Genomic DNA, 15,863 nt, shown 5'->3' on the forward strand with positions numbered 1-15,863 from the left:
CCGCAGGATGAATGAGTGCTGGGAGGGGAGACAGAGAGGCTGGCTGGGGAGGTCCCAGGCCCAGCCCCTCAGAGGTGGCCTGGATGGATGCAAGGGGGGCTGGGAACTCCTACGACACTGCCCGCCAGGGGCTGATGGGAAGGGCAGACCCAGGAGTGGGCTGGGGACAGGGTATGTAGGCTCAGGCTGAGGAGTGCTTGGAAATAAGCAGGGCCCACAAGGTGTGTGTGGGGGGCAAGAAATCCAGCAGTCCACACAATTTCAGTCATTTCTACAAATTTTGCAGTCCCAGATGCTACCGGGACCTGGGTTCAAGGCGCTGTGGTTGCACAAGAGACTGACAAAAACTCAGCCTGCGACCTCCGCCCCCCACCCCCACCCGTCCGGGGGTTCCTCCGTTTCCAGTGGGACACAGGATGGTAAGGAAGGCACGAATAACTCAAAGAGTAATTCCAGACGGTGAGGGAAGTTAAAGCAAATAAAACAAATGTGCGTAGGGGTGAGGAGGGGAGGCGACCTTCTCTCTCCTGGTCTGGGAGGAAGGGGCACCCGAGTGGCACCTGGAGGTGGAGGGTTGGCCATCGGAGCTAGGCAGAGATGGAGGTGGGAGGGTTTAAATGGAAGGGATAAAATTCCGGGCAGAACGAATGGCAAGTGCAAAGACAAGCTAGCGGTAAGTTCTGGGAGGCGCGGAGGGGTCCGCGTGGTTGGAGTAAATGGAGCGGTAGTGGTGCAAAGGGACGAGAAAGACTTGGGGTCATCTCCTCCGGGAAGCCTTCTCGGATTGCTGCGCTGCCTCCGCACTCCTTCAGCTTCTTTCCCTCGGCCAGAAACGAATCCCACGGGTACCACTCAGGCCTCCTCCCTGTCCCGACTTGAGTCCCGAGAGGGCCGGGCGGGCTCGGATTCCTCCCTCCGCATCCCCGCGGCATTCAGCGCGGCGCTGGGCACCCTGTGGGCACTCGGTAAATATTTGTAGAGCGCACTAGAAGGAATGAATGAACCCATTGGGCGCAGCCGGGAGGAGGGCGGGGCCGAGGGCAGGTGGGAGGCCGCGGGCGCGGGAGGGGCCCCTGGAAGCCCGTCCTCCTCCTCCTCCTCCCAGGCCCCAGCGCGTACCAGCCTGGTGCTTCGGAGGCGGCCTCTCGTGCGATCAAGGGCGCGCGCGGCTGGGAGAGCGACTCGGGGCCCTTGTTCTCCGCGCGGGAGTTCGGAAGAGAGTGGGTCACCGCCGCCCGAGGGCGAGAGCGCGAGCGGCGCGGGAGGAAGGAGCGCTCGCTCGCCTACCGCCTCGCTGCCTCCCCGGCGCTAGCTCTCCCGGCTCCTAGGTTTGCTGGCTGCTCCTCCCACCCGCGCCCTCCTCCTTGCTCGCTCGCTCGCTCGCTCGCTCCAGCCGGTTTCTAAGCCCCGCGGTGCGCCCGGGCCACTGCCGGGCTAGGGGCCCCGTGGCTATCGCCGAGCAGGGGGCGGGGGTCCGGGCAGAGCGCAGCCGGCCGGGGTGGGGCCATGTCTGGCGCGGGCGCAGCGGGGCCCGTCTGCAGCAAGTGACCGAGCGGCGTGGACGGCCGCCTGCCCCCCTCCGCCACCTGGGGCGGCGCGGGCCCGGGTGCCGGGTGCCCGGAGCCCGGGTCGCGCGTAGAGCCGGCGCGATGCACGTGCGCTCGCTGCGCGCCGCGGCGCCCCACAGCTTCGTGGCGCTCTGGGCGCCCCTGTTCCTGCTGCGCTCCGCCCTGGCCGACTTCAGCCTGGACAACGAGGTGCACTCGAGCTTCATCCACCGGCGCCTCCGCAGCCAGGAGCGGCGGGAGATGCAGCGCGAGATCCTCTCCATCTTGGGCTTGCCCCATCGCCCGCGCCCCCACCTCCAGGGCAAGCACAACTCGGCGCCCATGTTCATGCTGGACCTGTACAATGCCATGGCGGTGGAGGAGGGCGGCGGGCCCGACGGCCAGGGCTTCTCTTACCCGTACAAGGCCGTCTTCAGTACCCAGGGCCCCCCTCTGGCCAGCCTGCAAGATAGCCACTTCCTCACCGACGCCGACATGGTCATGAGCTTCGTCAACCTCGGTGAGTGAGGGCAGGAGGGGGGGAGCGCCTCGGTCAGGAGGCGCTTCGGGACCGGGAGGGGGCCGCTTCTTACATCCAGCCCGCCCATCTTTACACTCCGGGGCCGTTTGCAAAACCGCAGTGCCTGGCCGAGGGTGTCCTACTCCCAGCCCCAGGGGACCCCAAGCTGAGCGCGCCCCAGGTAGGGCGAGCAGGGCTCGTTTGGCCTGTGGGAGTTCCACGGAGGAAAGGGCTGGTCCAAAGCCCCCTCCGGGTTAAGTCGGCGGCCGCACCTCTGGGGCTGGAGGCGCCGGGCCGGCCGCGGCTCAGTTCAAAGCGCGGGGCTGGGTCATGTGAGCTGTGCCGGGCCGCGCGGCCCCTGCTACCTGGATTGAAAGGGCCCTGCTGGGCGAAGCTGCCTTCCCGCCCTTTCGGGGCCCCTCTCAGCCCTGTCTGGAACTGGCATCGCAGGCGTCGCGCCCCCTTCCCCGCCCGGGCCAGCCCTACCTGTCCCCTCGCGGTGCGCCCGCCTTAGCGTGCCGCGTGCCGTCAGTGTCTCCGGGCCCCTCTCCTTGCGACCGGGCGTTCCCCCCCCACCCCCCGCCCCCGGCTCTCATCTCTCCTGGCTGGGGAAGAAACGGTGCCATTGGGAGCTTTCTATTTTAAATATTTAATGATAGGTCCCAGGCGGGCAGAATCCATTTTCAGCGTTTATCACGTGTGGCGCTCAAACCACGGCTTTCCGCGATGGAGTGGCGCGGGATCCCGGAGCAGACTCTGCCGGGGGCGGATGGGGGAACCTAGCTCACTCCCCGAGCCACAGGGGCCCCGGGGACCGGGGGCTGGCGCTCCAGCAGGGGCGCGGTGGCTCCTCCTCCCTCCGCGCACGCACATTCACCAGACTTGCTCTAACTAACCCCCGGCAGCGCGCTGTAGGACTGATGGTCAAATATTTGGTTTCCGAGATAACACGCCCCGATAGCGCTGTTTCCTAAGCCCATTTCGTTCTACGTGTGTAACTTGCTGCGAAAATCCGAACGGAGTCGAGACAGCAAACTCACGCCCACGGGCGCCGCGTTAACAGCGCCGGGATATTGAAGCCCCCAGTTGGGGGGCTTAGGGCGTGGGTGGAGGCGCGGGTAAGCCGGGGATCAACCCCAAGGCTTCCAGCCCCAGATAAGGCCCGCTGGTGCCCGGGTCGCCATTGTCTGCCCTTAATAATAGTCAAGAATCAAATAGTGCAACGGGTTTCAGAGAGCAAGGGGTGGGAGGTTTAGATGCCAAAATATCTTCAAGAAAGTTTAAATTATACTAAGCAGCCAGCTAGAAGGAGGCAGCTCCGTATGTCCCGATTTAGAACAATCTCTAAGATGTATGAAGTGGAAAAAAGCAAGGTGCAGATCCGGGAGGTTACGTATGTGCTTGCAGATCATCTGTTCCCACTGGAAGAAGGCACCGTGAACTGGAAATAGATTTTACTGGGGGGCGGGGCAGGACCGGGGCTGGGGCTTGGGAGTGGGAGCTGGGGTCTGAGTTTTTCATGGTTTGCACTTTTGTCTGTGATTTTTTTTTTTCACAATGTGTATTTATGACCTATACCAGAAACTGAAGAAAAATTCCAAATCTGTATCTGTGTACCTATGGATATGTGTGTGTGTAAATTAAAGCAGGGCTCTGTAGCTGTCCTGAAGCCCATGGTTCCCCCCCACCCACCCCCCGCCCACCCCAGGCCCTTTCTCTGGTGAGGGATTTATGGTATCTTCTGTTCTTTTGGGTACCCGTGACTCCCAGTGAATGTAGCAGGTCCCAGTGGTGGCCTTCAGAGACAGGCTGGGGTCATTAAAAAGGCATTTGTGAGCCCTGGCTTCTGCTAACCCAGGGCAGAAAAGCACCCTGCTTCTATGGACCAGCAACGTGGTCAGGACTTCCTCCCCCTGCCCCACCACTACCCCCAGCCCAGAGCAGGAGAACGTTGCTAACTGGGTATCTCTGGGAACCTTGGGGCAGCATTGTTTGCTCCCCCTTGGTGGTGGGAGCAAGCCGGGACTGGTTTGGGAAGGCCACAGCCGGGTGGTTCTCCTCCTTCGGCTGTGCACACACCTTTCAACCCGTTAGCCCCATTTCTTTCATCTTGAAAGGACAAAGACCAGCTTGTCTGAGCCTCTTAATCAGTTCGGCTGGCTTTGGGCTTTGTGGGACAGTCCTGACTTTCTCAGGTCTTGCTTTCTGGAACATCACTCCAAATTAGATGGCGCAGTGGCTTTTAACAGAGTGCGCTGACCTTGTTTTCTTTCCCGCGCCGTCCCTAAAACTCGAGGTAATTAGTTGGGGGAAGACCTGGCCTGCCGTTTGGCAAGACTCTGCCTGCAGATCCTTTAAGGGTGGCCTTTCATTTCTGCTTGGCACCAGCGCGGGAGGAGTAAACTGCCTGTCCCCTCCATTCTGTCCAGGGCTGGGGAGTTTCTTCATAGGAGGGGCCTGGGATGGGGGTGGCAGTGGGGGTGGAGGGGAGTGTGTAGGAGACCAAGGAAGACCCAGGAAGATAAGTTTGCTGAGGAAGCACACTGTTTTTCCTTGGGTTGCAAATCATAATTGCTCTGTAACATACAAAGTTTTCTAAAAGTGCATTTAGTCTCACACTTTATCCAATTATAAGAAAATGTCATTCGTCCCTATCAGATCATCACTTGGTAACCCTCGCAGGGGCCCTGGGGCGACTTAGTGGGGGGCTGCTGGCTCTCTCCACTGTCCCCCTCCTCCCTCCATTGCATACCGATGCTGTCCTGCCATGCTTGGGGGACCTCTGACCAGATCCTGAAGGCTTTTGCAGACCTGGTGCGTTGATTCTTCTTCTGTCTGCAGCCAAACTGGTTTTTGTTCCTCTAAGTCGTTCTCCTTGGAATTCAAGCTTTCTGCCAGGCTGAGTGGGATCTAAACTAGAGAGGGAGCTAGAGGAGAATATAGGGCAAAACCAGATGCCCCAGCTTCTGACAAAGACCAGCTTGTCTGATGAAGCCCCGTGTGATGCTAGCTGAGTTACGGAGGGGGACCCACATCTTCTCAGCCGGGGCCCCTTGGGTTCAATGGCGAGATTTGCAAACTGCTTTGGATTAACAAGCCCCTGACTCTTCTGTGTAGACTTAATTTTGGAATTCGAAACAGGCTACCCCCTCTGAAATTGTCCCCAGGCAATGTGAGTTCTGCAGACGGAATCCGCCAGAGCCCCCTCCCACTTTCCCCCCTCTGGAGAAATCCTGCAGCTCTTTTTGGAATCTTCAAAAAGCAGCCGGCTGGCATTAGGGGTGTGTGACGCGTGTTCCTCTCTGGCTCAGGTTATGAAAGAACCAAATTTGTTTTAATCTTTGAAGTTCAATTAAAAAAAAAGTTGGAAACCGGTCATTATCAGACTCTGTATAAAAGTGGCTTTTGTTAACGTAGCTGGGGAGCAGGGAGAAGGCTGTGTAGTTTTTGCTTTAGACCGTCTGGCTGTCCGTTTTGTTGACAAGTGTTTGGCATGAAGATCTCTCCTCTTGCCCCTTAAGAACAGGCCCTACCACTGTAGAGTATTAGAAAAAGATTCTGTTACAGTTTAAAAATTTCCTTCAGGGAGTGCTTCGTGAAAGGAGCACTGGGCTGCAGGCATTTGCAGCTGTAACCTGGCTTGTGTTAAAATTTGGAAGGGGCTGTTCCACATTCCAGCACTTGGAGCAACGGCCCTCACTGGTAAGCAGCCAGAGGTTAATACAGATGTCACACAGGCTTCCCCTGCTTGCTTGCTTGCTGCAGAGTGCCTACGCTCCAGCGAAGAGAGCCCCAACAGCTGTGTTTTTAGCAACCCTTTCAAAATCACTCCTTTCAAACCTCATTTTCCTGGTTCTTAAATCAAAGATCTTCTCCACACACCCCCTCTCCCCCCGGACCCCGCCTTTTCCCAAGGATATATCTGACCCAGATTTGAACTTTGTTGGTCTTCTTTGTACTTCCCTTCTGGAATCGAAGCAGGTTAAGGCCGAGCCCTGGATGCCAGCCTACGGGACTATTTTTGGTTTTTATTCCAAGGGCTCTCGCTGGGTTGTGGGGCGGTCCACCCGAGGTGTAAGGGAGGTGGCCCAGGTAAAGCTGGATTTCTGGGCAGTAAAGGGACGATTCTGTGAATGCCCAGAGAGAAGCGAGCCGCGGTCCAGACCCTTTTATCGCCTAGTAGGGCTATCAAACACAGCGGGGGTCCGATCCCCTGACCGCGGGGATGCCTGCGATATGAGCGAATGTCACATGCCTGCTGCACTCAGAGTCAAGTGATGACTTCATTCCGGGGAGAGTCCCATCTAACTTGATTGATCACCCCTATCGCTTTAATATCTTTTTTTTCCCCTGTTGGGTAAGGTCATCTTTGGCCCCTTGCAAGAATCGGCGTGTCCTAACGCTTCCCCAGTCCCCACCCTCCGCGGCCTGCCCAGCCGTTTTGCCGGATGAACATGGAGCATGGAGAGCCCGAAGGGCTGGCCGTATTAATTTTTTGGCCATCACTCTTCAGACCTAGCTGGGGGCTGTCGACACACTGTTTCTGGCAGGCTGCTGCGACGCTTCGCCGTAATGCGCGCTGGCAGTGTCTGCGGGGTTAGGGCGCAGGCAGGGATGTGTGGGACCTGTCATGTCATTGTCAGAAGGAATGCGAGGATTAGCCTTTAAAACGTGGTGGTGGGAGGGCGCTGCAGCTGTGTACACTTATTATAAAAGACTTAAGTCCCACTGGTAAAATCAATATATTGAGTTGCACGACCCTCTGCTTTTAATTAGTTTGAATCAAATGCGCCGGTGCCATTTTGCCTCCTCTCGCCTTCATGGGGTGAGGAAATACCAATATTTACATAGAAACTGTTAATTTGTGGTGAAAATGATAACACATTTAGCTCCACACGCCCGAACTGCTCGGACTGGATGGATCCCAGAGCAGCGTGGCGTTGCGAGGTGACGTCCCCGGGGCGCGGGAGCAGGGGCGGGGGCCCCGGGAATGCGGGTCCCCGGGATCCCCGGGGCCGCGCGCGCGCAGGTGGGCACATCCATGGGCAAGGTGCCTAGGGAGGCTGGGCTTCTAAGAAACGAGCCGATTCTTTCATTGTGAGCCAGAAACGTTGGGATTCACCCACATCTTCTACAAGCTTCCCTCTGAAGCATTCTTACAAAATCGGGCGTTAAGTGGGCGCTTGCCTTTTTGGTCGTTTCCGAAAGTCCTTGCGCCCAGCATGCCGGGTCTTTTGTACCGGGCAGCTCAAGGCATAGTACTTTATTCCAGAGCTTCAGATGTTTTCTTTCCAATTCCTGAACAGTTTATAGAGGAAGGGGGGGGGGTTCTTTTCGCTGCAAACCATCCCGTGTCTGACGAGGGCCATTATGTGAACCGTTTGGTATTAGCTGTGTGTTCAGCTGCAGTTGAAATCTGCGTTTTGCAGGGACTGGCATTTGACAAATACTATTTGACCAAAATGTGACTTGGTATTTCTTAATATGGAACAGATATTTTGCAGTTAACCTTCCCCGACGAGAGACAGTGCGAACCCAGCGTGCAATGGCAGTTTGGACCAGCAACGGTGCTGCCACTGTGCCTTCTGCCCCCCCCCCAGGGGAGTGTTTATGATTTGGGGGGATATGAGGGGCGCATGAAGTTTGACACTTGTGAGCAACTTCGAGAAGCATGTGCGATGTGTCCTTTCAACATTCATGGCAGAAGGCATTGTTGGGAGCCGCGCAAAGCCTTTGCTGATCCGCGTGGAGTGGATTGAATTAATGACAACTCAGAGAGCCCCAGTTTTAGGGTAATTGCTTTATTGTTTTGGAGCCAGGGTGCTTATAATCCGGTTCCTGTACAAACATGTTTAACGTGTGTTAATGCATTTCCAAACCAGAGCCTCTCAGCACAACCCTGCTTTCCATTAATTGATGTCGGTAGCATGGTACAGTATTTCAAAGGGCTGGCCAAGTATAAACTGTGTTTCCAATTTCCTTCCTTTCCTGTGTTTGGAATGCCAATGTTAATTTGTTCCCATGCAGGAGAGGGGGCTGCCAACTGCGGCTTTCTATAAAGGGCTTCACAGTGAAGGCTTCCAGCCCTCGCTGATGCTTGGGGCTGCCTGGCCAAGTTTCCTGACACTTTGCAGCTAATTCTGGGTGATATATGGAGTGGGGGGTTGGGGGCTTCACCGCTGTGTAACGGAAGTTCTCAGTGACAGCCGAGGGTGTGACTTGGCAAGGGAGAATGGACCGGCATCCACAGCGATTCTCTTTTGACACAGCTTAAACCCATGTGTCTGTTTCCACTATGGGTGCCTATTAGCTGTGTGACCTTGAACCAGTTTCTTAACATCTCTGAGTGGGTCTCCTCTTTTTATAAAGGTGGATAATAATTCCCTCCTTCACGGAGCCTCATGAAGACAAAAAAATTGTATCACGCTTGTTCGCACACAGTAGGGGCACAATAGACAGTGGCTCCTGTTTTATTGTGGTGACCGCATCACTAATCGCTTTGCTGTATAAGTCCAGATATTAGGGTTTTTTAAAAAAGATTTTATTTATTAATTTGACAGAGAGAGAGATCACAAGTAGGAGGAGAGGTAGGAGGAGACAGAGGAAGCAGGCTCCCTGCCGAGCAGAGAGCCCGGTGCGATGCGGGGCTCGATCCCAGGACCTTGAGATCACGGCCTGATCCAAAACCCGGAGTCTGACTCTTAACCTACTGAGTCACCTGGGTACCCCAAATATCAATTTTAAAATACTTAGCCATAAAGTATTGAGATGAAGCCACCCATGTTATTTTAAAGATGTCTAGAAAACGGCCCCCCAAAGGCGTGTGTGTGTGTGTGTGTGTATGTTTGCACACACACATTTTCTTCTTTCAGAGGTCCTTGAAGTTTGACTGAGAAGACCCAACTTATTTGAGGATAGAGTGTAAAGCGGACTCTTTCTCTTGCTTTTAGCATCTATGGCTATCTAAAAATTTCATTATGAGGCAAGCCGAGACTTGAGTGAGGGGTATCTGGGAACTCTCTGTACTATCCTTGCAACTTTTCTCTAAGTCAAAAATTATTCCAAAATAATAAGTTTTAATTTTAAAAAAAGCACATGACTGAAGTATTTCTTCCCACCCCTTCTGGAAGATGGTCAAAGTACAAATTGTCTTTTCCTTCAAGGGAGTGACAAGCCCAAAGCGTTCATTAACAGAACAGCACAGCCTTCGCCGCTCTTTATTGGAGCAGGTGCAAGGCTGCCCCCCACTCCCCCAGCTGGGATGGGGCCACGACAAAGCCCTGTGTCCATGCCCTGCGTTGAGAAGCCTCTGGAGACCCAGGCACGAAAGAGAATGTCTCCAGGGCCCCAAGACGAGGGGTGGGCTTAATCACTCAAGGCTTCCCGTAAATTCCCTTCAGCTCTTTCTGTACTGTTTGAAAAATCTGACTCGGTGAGTATTAGGTTTCCCTGCATCTTTGAGGTCACATGTTGTTCTTTCACATCTTTATCTCCCCAGAGTAGCTTTCAAGTTCCAATCCTTTGTTGTCTGGCTTAATTAAATTTGGCCGTGAATAAAAACTTGCAGTGTTTCCAAAATTGAGGACTTGCATGTTTTTAAGCATCCGAGTTAGGCCTGTACTGTCTTGTAAGGCCGGCCTCTCTCTTGCTTTCATGTAGTTGGAAAAAAGAAAAAAATGGTAAACACTTAGCATGATGGTCGGCTTCGACTGGTTCTATCGTGGTCCCAGTCCCGTCTGCCCGGTGATTTAACCTTGCCAACCGAGGCCGGCAAGGGACTGTGTGGTCTCACTGACTTGTGTTTGGCCTTTGATAAAGGACTCCTTTCTTGACTACTTTTTCAGACATTCTTGTTATCCCGTTCTTGCAGTGCCGTGCCAAATTCTCATGGCACAGTGCTCGGATGTTGGCTACTCGTGTGTGTGAATGAGTTGAAGGTGTTCTAATGCAGCGTCTTCTAAATACTTTTTGATTTCACGTCCCCGCCAGTAAATCTCCGGTCCACACCCTAAATAGAAATAAATCCTACTGTTTCAGTACATATATATGTATATATTTTTACCTTAAAAAACATAGACTAAAATATACATGTAAGGAGATAAAAACAATATAAAATTCTGACAATCGTTAATACACATTTCAACTAATTGATCATTATTAATTAGTATGAAATGACTGCTTTTAATGAACAAGACACGTTTCATTTTGCTGTCACAGATTCATTAATGTTATGCGATAGACTTTAATGTCTTTCAAAATCGTGGTTCAGCAGTGGGGGATCAGTGAGCTAAAGGTCTGGTCCTGCATTTTGATTATTTTCATCCTTCATTTGTCTATTTGGACTAAGTGAAGTCCTCACGTGATTAACAGAAAACCCCCACAGTCTTGGCGGGGATGGGGGGTAAACCCATAGAGGTTGGTTCTCTCGTATGAAGTTATGGCTCCATCGCGGGTTGGTAGGGGGCTCTGCACTTTGGTCAGGTGGGAGGTCCTCAGGTCCCCTGGCTGATGGGGATGACACTGTCTCCAGTGTCACCAGTTACTGTGTCAGAGGGAAAGTCTCTGAATTGTGCCTGGGCTTTAAAAATTTCCACCTGGAGGGGAATGCCCCACTTGTGCTCCCATTTCATTCATCAGAGGTAGTCACGGGGTCACACCAGAAGGAAGGTCGGTGGGAAACTACAACCCTAAGCACCTGATGGAGCCCGGGCATCTCCAGAAGAACATGGAACTGGGACAAAGAGATTGTTGGCTGCGACAAGATCCTCTCTTTTCGTTTCACAGTTATGCAGCTCGGCTGCTCATTTCCACCTTCCCCGTTGGCCATCGGTCCTTGACATTTCCTTAATTGTGCTTGTAATATTTTCCCCATCTCCCAATGGACCCCCTAGCCTCACTCAAGTGCTCGCACCCCATTTTGGAGACCAGTGTTTCTAGAAGTTTCTGCATCACTGAGGTGTTCACACGGTTCACTCTATCCCCACTTGTAAATGACTCGCTTCTTTGGGACTTGTCTTTCAGCAAAAGCGTGCTTCAGCCTTAGTCTGCTTCATGACCCTGAGAATTAAGGAGGATGCCTCTGGGGTCCTGGCTGGGGAGGTGCTTGTCCTGGCCGGGTTTCTGTGGGTCCTGCAGGTGACTGCTGTGGCATGAAGTCTTGCCCTGAATGGGACTGCTCCCTTTTCTTCCTGAGCCTCAGAGGCAATTTGTAGTGGGGTAGAATGTCACATGGTTGACTCTAGAGACTGAATTCACAGAGTCCTTCATTACCTAAAGGCATCGCTGGAATAAATCATAGTGATAAAGTGGGAGGGTTGAGATCTTTTTGTAGCAGCAGTGGATTTACGATACCCTCCTTATTGGGCTTCTCATTGAATTCTCTCAGCTGTCTGCAACACAAGTGGTTTTATTCCCATTTTAGGGAGGAGACAAAAGGGGCTCCAAAACTTGCATAGCTAGGAAGTGGTGGGGTTGACATTTGAATCCAGCTCTTGCTGAATGTAAAGCCATACACTCTTTCCTCCTGGCCCCATGGAGGTATGTGCATGGGGCGGGGGACCCACAGGGAGAGAGGTGTTGAGACCACCTAAGCACACACTGAGCCCTTGACGTTGTGGCTTGGAGCACTGAAGGTGGGTATAGAGATGAGCAACGTGGACCTTTCTTCTGCTATCCATCCTGCTTACGATAACCCCTCCTTCTTCATCTCTATGACTTCAAACAATTGTCAGGGCCCAGGGTCCCGAGTACCATGTACTGGGGCTCCTCCATGCCCCACATGCTCCTCCGATGGGGGAAATCCCAGAGGTAACTAGAGATTGGTAGTTTATGTGATCTCAAGAGAAACCAGAGAATAGAGATTGGTCATTTAATAGCAATACCTCAAGGCACTGGAGAACAGACCATGAATGTACCAGAGTAAATATTGCATAGTTTGTAATAGTATGAAATCACCCACGGTCTAAACGTCCATGAGCAGGGGTTTGGAGAAATAGATTTGTATTAAACTTATTTATAAGTTTATAATAAACCAGAAGGGAATCAAAAGTCTTCTTTCTTATGTATCAATACCGATTCAAAACAATGTCAAGAGGGAGGAAGCAAGTTGCAGAAGGATGTTTAGGTGTAACCATTTTTCACTGTGTCAAAACACACACTCAGGACGGCACCAGATAATACTATATGTCCTTAGTGGTTCCGTACACAGTTAGTTTCATGCGGGAAACATAACAGGGGCTGCTGGACTCACACCAGCTGCCTCTGGGGAGGGGGACGGAGGAGGGCGAGAATGCGATTGGGGAGAAATTTTAAGTAAACTGACTGTTCCCTTCAGGTTTTCCTTCCCTTAATAAGAAACCATTAGGAAGTACACTGTGGTATCCTGGATCAGTTCTTGGAACAGAACACGGACAGCCGTGGAAAAACTGGTGCAATCTGAAAAACAATCTGGTGTTTAGTTACTAGTAAGGAGAAACGAACACTGATGTTCATTTCTCCGCTTTGACAAGTGTCCTGTGGCCCTGGGGGATGTTGGCGCTGAGGCAACCTGCTGAGGGTGCTCTGGGACTCTGCACTGTCTTTGCAACGTTTCTGTAAATCCTAAATGATTGTAAAAGAAAAAGTTTATCACAAAGGAAGCAACCGGGATATTAACTCTTGTTAATTCTCAGCTGCGGTACCTGAATATTTGTTGCATTTTCCTCTGTGTTCTTCTTTGTGATTACATTTTTTCCCAAGTCCAAGGTACCGGGAAAGCCTCCCAGAGACCCAGTCTGGGAGTGTGTTCAGGGTCTCATGCCCCAAGGACCAATAACTCATCAATCTCCAGCCCCACAAGAGCAACGGGGACTCAGCTGGTGAGTGAAAACCCCAAGCAGCTGTGCCTCGAGACCTTTAAAACTCTTTCTGCCCCGTTCATGAGATGCCCAGTGTGAGGCAGACATTCATTTATGAGCACGAGAGACAGGGCGGGGAGGTCGTGTCAGGTCTTTTGGTTTTCCTCCCGGTCCTGAACTTTGTAAAATGCCCCCCACCATCTCCCCCTCTCTCAGGTTCCACTGTCTGACTGACTTGACCTAACATTTGTTGAGAGAGAAGCCCTTAAAAATGGCAGTGGGGCCCCCGAACCTTCCAGGGCTAGTAAACGTTTATAGGGTAGAGGCACCAGTTGGTCATTTCCTTTAGGAGGAAACAATAAATGAAGCGACTTGCCTTATACCAACTTGAACCCTGAGCTCCTCGTCGTCTTAATATGCTTGGTGGTGGGGGGGATGGGAAAGGGGGTCCAGAAGTCTCTGGTTCTCTTGTGGCTCAGCTCAGGAACTGGGAAATGCCTTTTCTAGGTAGTTTAGGGCAGAGTTTCCCAGCCTTGACACGCCTCCGTTTTTAGCCAGACCAGTTCTCCGTTGTGAGAGCTGTCCTGTGTGTTACAAGATGTTGGGCAGTATCCCAGGCTCCTGCCCACCAGATGCCAGGGGCACCCCAAGCCAATGCCGTGAGAGCCAAGAATGTTTCCCAACATTTCCAATGTTCCCCCACCCTGGAGTGAAGGGGGGGCAGGGAGCAAAATTGCCCCCAGTGGTGAACCGCTGGTTTAGGGTAGCTTTCCTCCAAGTTGGAAATTGATTTGAGAGCCCTTGGTTCAAACCATCGGTTCATGGCAATAACTGGGGGAAGCCAGCTTTTCTAGACGGATGGATTATTTTCCGGTTGAAAGGAACACAGATTGGAATCAGAATGTGAGCCTTCTCCTGGGACACAGCACAGCCTGGGTTTGCAACATTCTAGGGACAGAGATGGACATCACATCTCTACAGAGCAGCATCACCTCCTGGGAGCAGAACAGTCTTCCAGTGCCTTTTGCCCCACGATACTAAAAGGTTACGAAACATACCCGTCAAAGTGGTTCCTCTTTTTTTGTCCCTTGGGAGGAATTAGGGCAAAAACCTCTCTTACCTGGCCTCCTCTGTCTGCAGGTAATTTACCGGGGGTGAGGGGGGGAGCAGAGAAGCCACGTGTTGCCATGGCCACGGCCACCATAGCTCCCTCCAGACCTGCTTCCAGCAGGGAAAGCTGCTGGCTTTAGACCACAGTCCACAGGCCAAATTCGAACCTCCGTCTGTGTTTGCACAGCCTGGGAGCAAGAATCGTTTTTATGTAATTTTTTAAAGGATGATAAATGATCAAAAGAAGAATACTAGTTCACGACATTTGAAAGTTAGATGAAATTCAAATTCCAGCGTCTGTAAGGCTTGACTGGGACATGACCACTGATGTATTGTTGGCGTCTGCTTTCCCCCTGTGGCGGAAGTGGGGTCACTGCCACAGAGTCTGTGCTCTCCAGAGCCTTGGAACACTTCCTATCTGGTGGGTTATGGAGGTCTGCCCGGGGCGCCTGGGGAGCTCGGTCCGTTCAGTGTCTACCTTCGGCTCAGGTCACGATCTGGGGGTCCTGGGATGTAGTCCCATGTCAGGCTCCCTGCTTAGCAGGGGGTCTACTTCTCCCTCTCTGTTTGACCCTCCCTCTGCTCCATCTCTCTCTCTCTCTCACAAAGATAAAATAAAATCTTAAAAAAAAATTTTTTTTTTGCTGACCTTTTGACTGTCCGTACCCTCTACCTGGGAAGGGATAAACATGAAAAATTCCCGAGTTTTACCCACCCCCTCTTTGTCGCTCTGCAGATGATCAGCGACACAATGCACCATCTGTCCTGCTAGCCATGCAGAGGGGCTCCTCCTAGCTTGAGGAAACTCTGATTTACGCAGATTGCTCCTCTGATGGCTTCTCAGCCTCTGGACTGGGAGGCGTGTACCGTGAATCCCTATGAAGGCGCTTTTAGGCTCCTCCTAAATTTGCTTGGTCCTTGTAGCCTCCTCTCCATAGCCCCCCCCCAATTCTCCTCAAACATCTCAGGTGGTAGTTAAGACCAGCTCTGGGTAAGAACCTATGAGTCTAAATCCCACTTTTGCCCCTTGTAGCCTCGTGACCTTGGGCGGGTGATAATACCGTGCGGGTCCATTTCCTCCTCTGGGTCAGTAGCGGGGCCTGGCTCCTGGGCAGCTATGGGGGGTCCCCTGTGCGGAGGCAGGAGGAGAGCCAAGCTCGGTGCCCCAGGGGCGCGAGGTGCCCAGGACTCATACTGCCGACAGTGATGTGGTCACTCCTAATGGGGGCAGCTCCTCTGGGCGTTCTGGGCAGGGGACGCCGCCGGCTCATTCTGGGGGTGACAGCGGGGCGCGAGTGTGTCCCCCACACTGAGCTCTGCAGGGCTGGGGTCTGCCCCTAGCTGTGTAGCCCCAGAAGAGAGGCGGGAAACTTGATGGTGCTCACAGGACACGATCAAACCCGGAAGCTAGTTCCCTTAGGACAAGTCCTGTTATCAGAGCAAGTCGCCTCTGGCTGGTTCCAATCTGTATTTATCGATGCAGGTTTGAAGGAAACACCAAACCATCGTCAGACCCGGCACCAGCTCAGGGCACCAGCAACCCCTCAGATGTACGCACTCACTGTGGGCTGGCCCACTCTTCATGAATTAATGAAAAATTCACAGTAAAATTGCACTTGTATTTGGTTTTTGATTTTTATTTTTGGAACTCCATTGATGGAGAATTCCATGGGGTAGCATTTCCTGTGTCCCCTCATTTTTAAAAAATATTTTATTTATTTATTTGACAGAGAGAGATTGCAAGTAGACAGAGAGGCAGGCAGGGAGAGGAGAGGAGGAAGCAGGCTCCCTGCTGAGCAGAGAGCCCGATGCGGGGCTCGATCCCAGGACCCTGAGATCATGACCTGAGCC

At 52.8% G+C, this 15,863-nt stretch overlaps 1 protein-coding gene across 1 annotated transcript in view; it reads left to right on the top strand.

Annotated features, from left to right (window-relative positions):
* The first annotated feature begins 1,118 nt into the window (after positions 1–1,118).
* BMP7 (bone morphogenetic protein 7) overlaps positions 1,119–15,863 on the top strand; it is an 86,160-nt gene continuing 71,415 nt past the window's right edge. The window contains exon 1 of the mRNA XM_032878918.1: positions 1,119–2,067. Within this exon, the coding sequence (XP_032734809.1) occupies positions 1,650–2,067 (418 nt within the window). The 5' untranslated portion in view covers positions 1,119–1,649. The remainder of the gene's footprint in view (positions 2,068–15,863) is intronic.

The sequence above is a fragment of the Lontra canadensis genome, unplaced genomic scaffold (genome assembly GCF_010015895.1).
Source record: "Lontra canadensis isolate GAN:19392208 unplaced genomic scaffold, GSC_riverotter_1.0 scaffold65, whole genome shotgun sequence".
Taxonomy (NCBI): Eukaryota; Metazoa; Chordata; class Mammalia; order Carnivora; family Mustelidae; genus Lontra; species Lontra canadensis.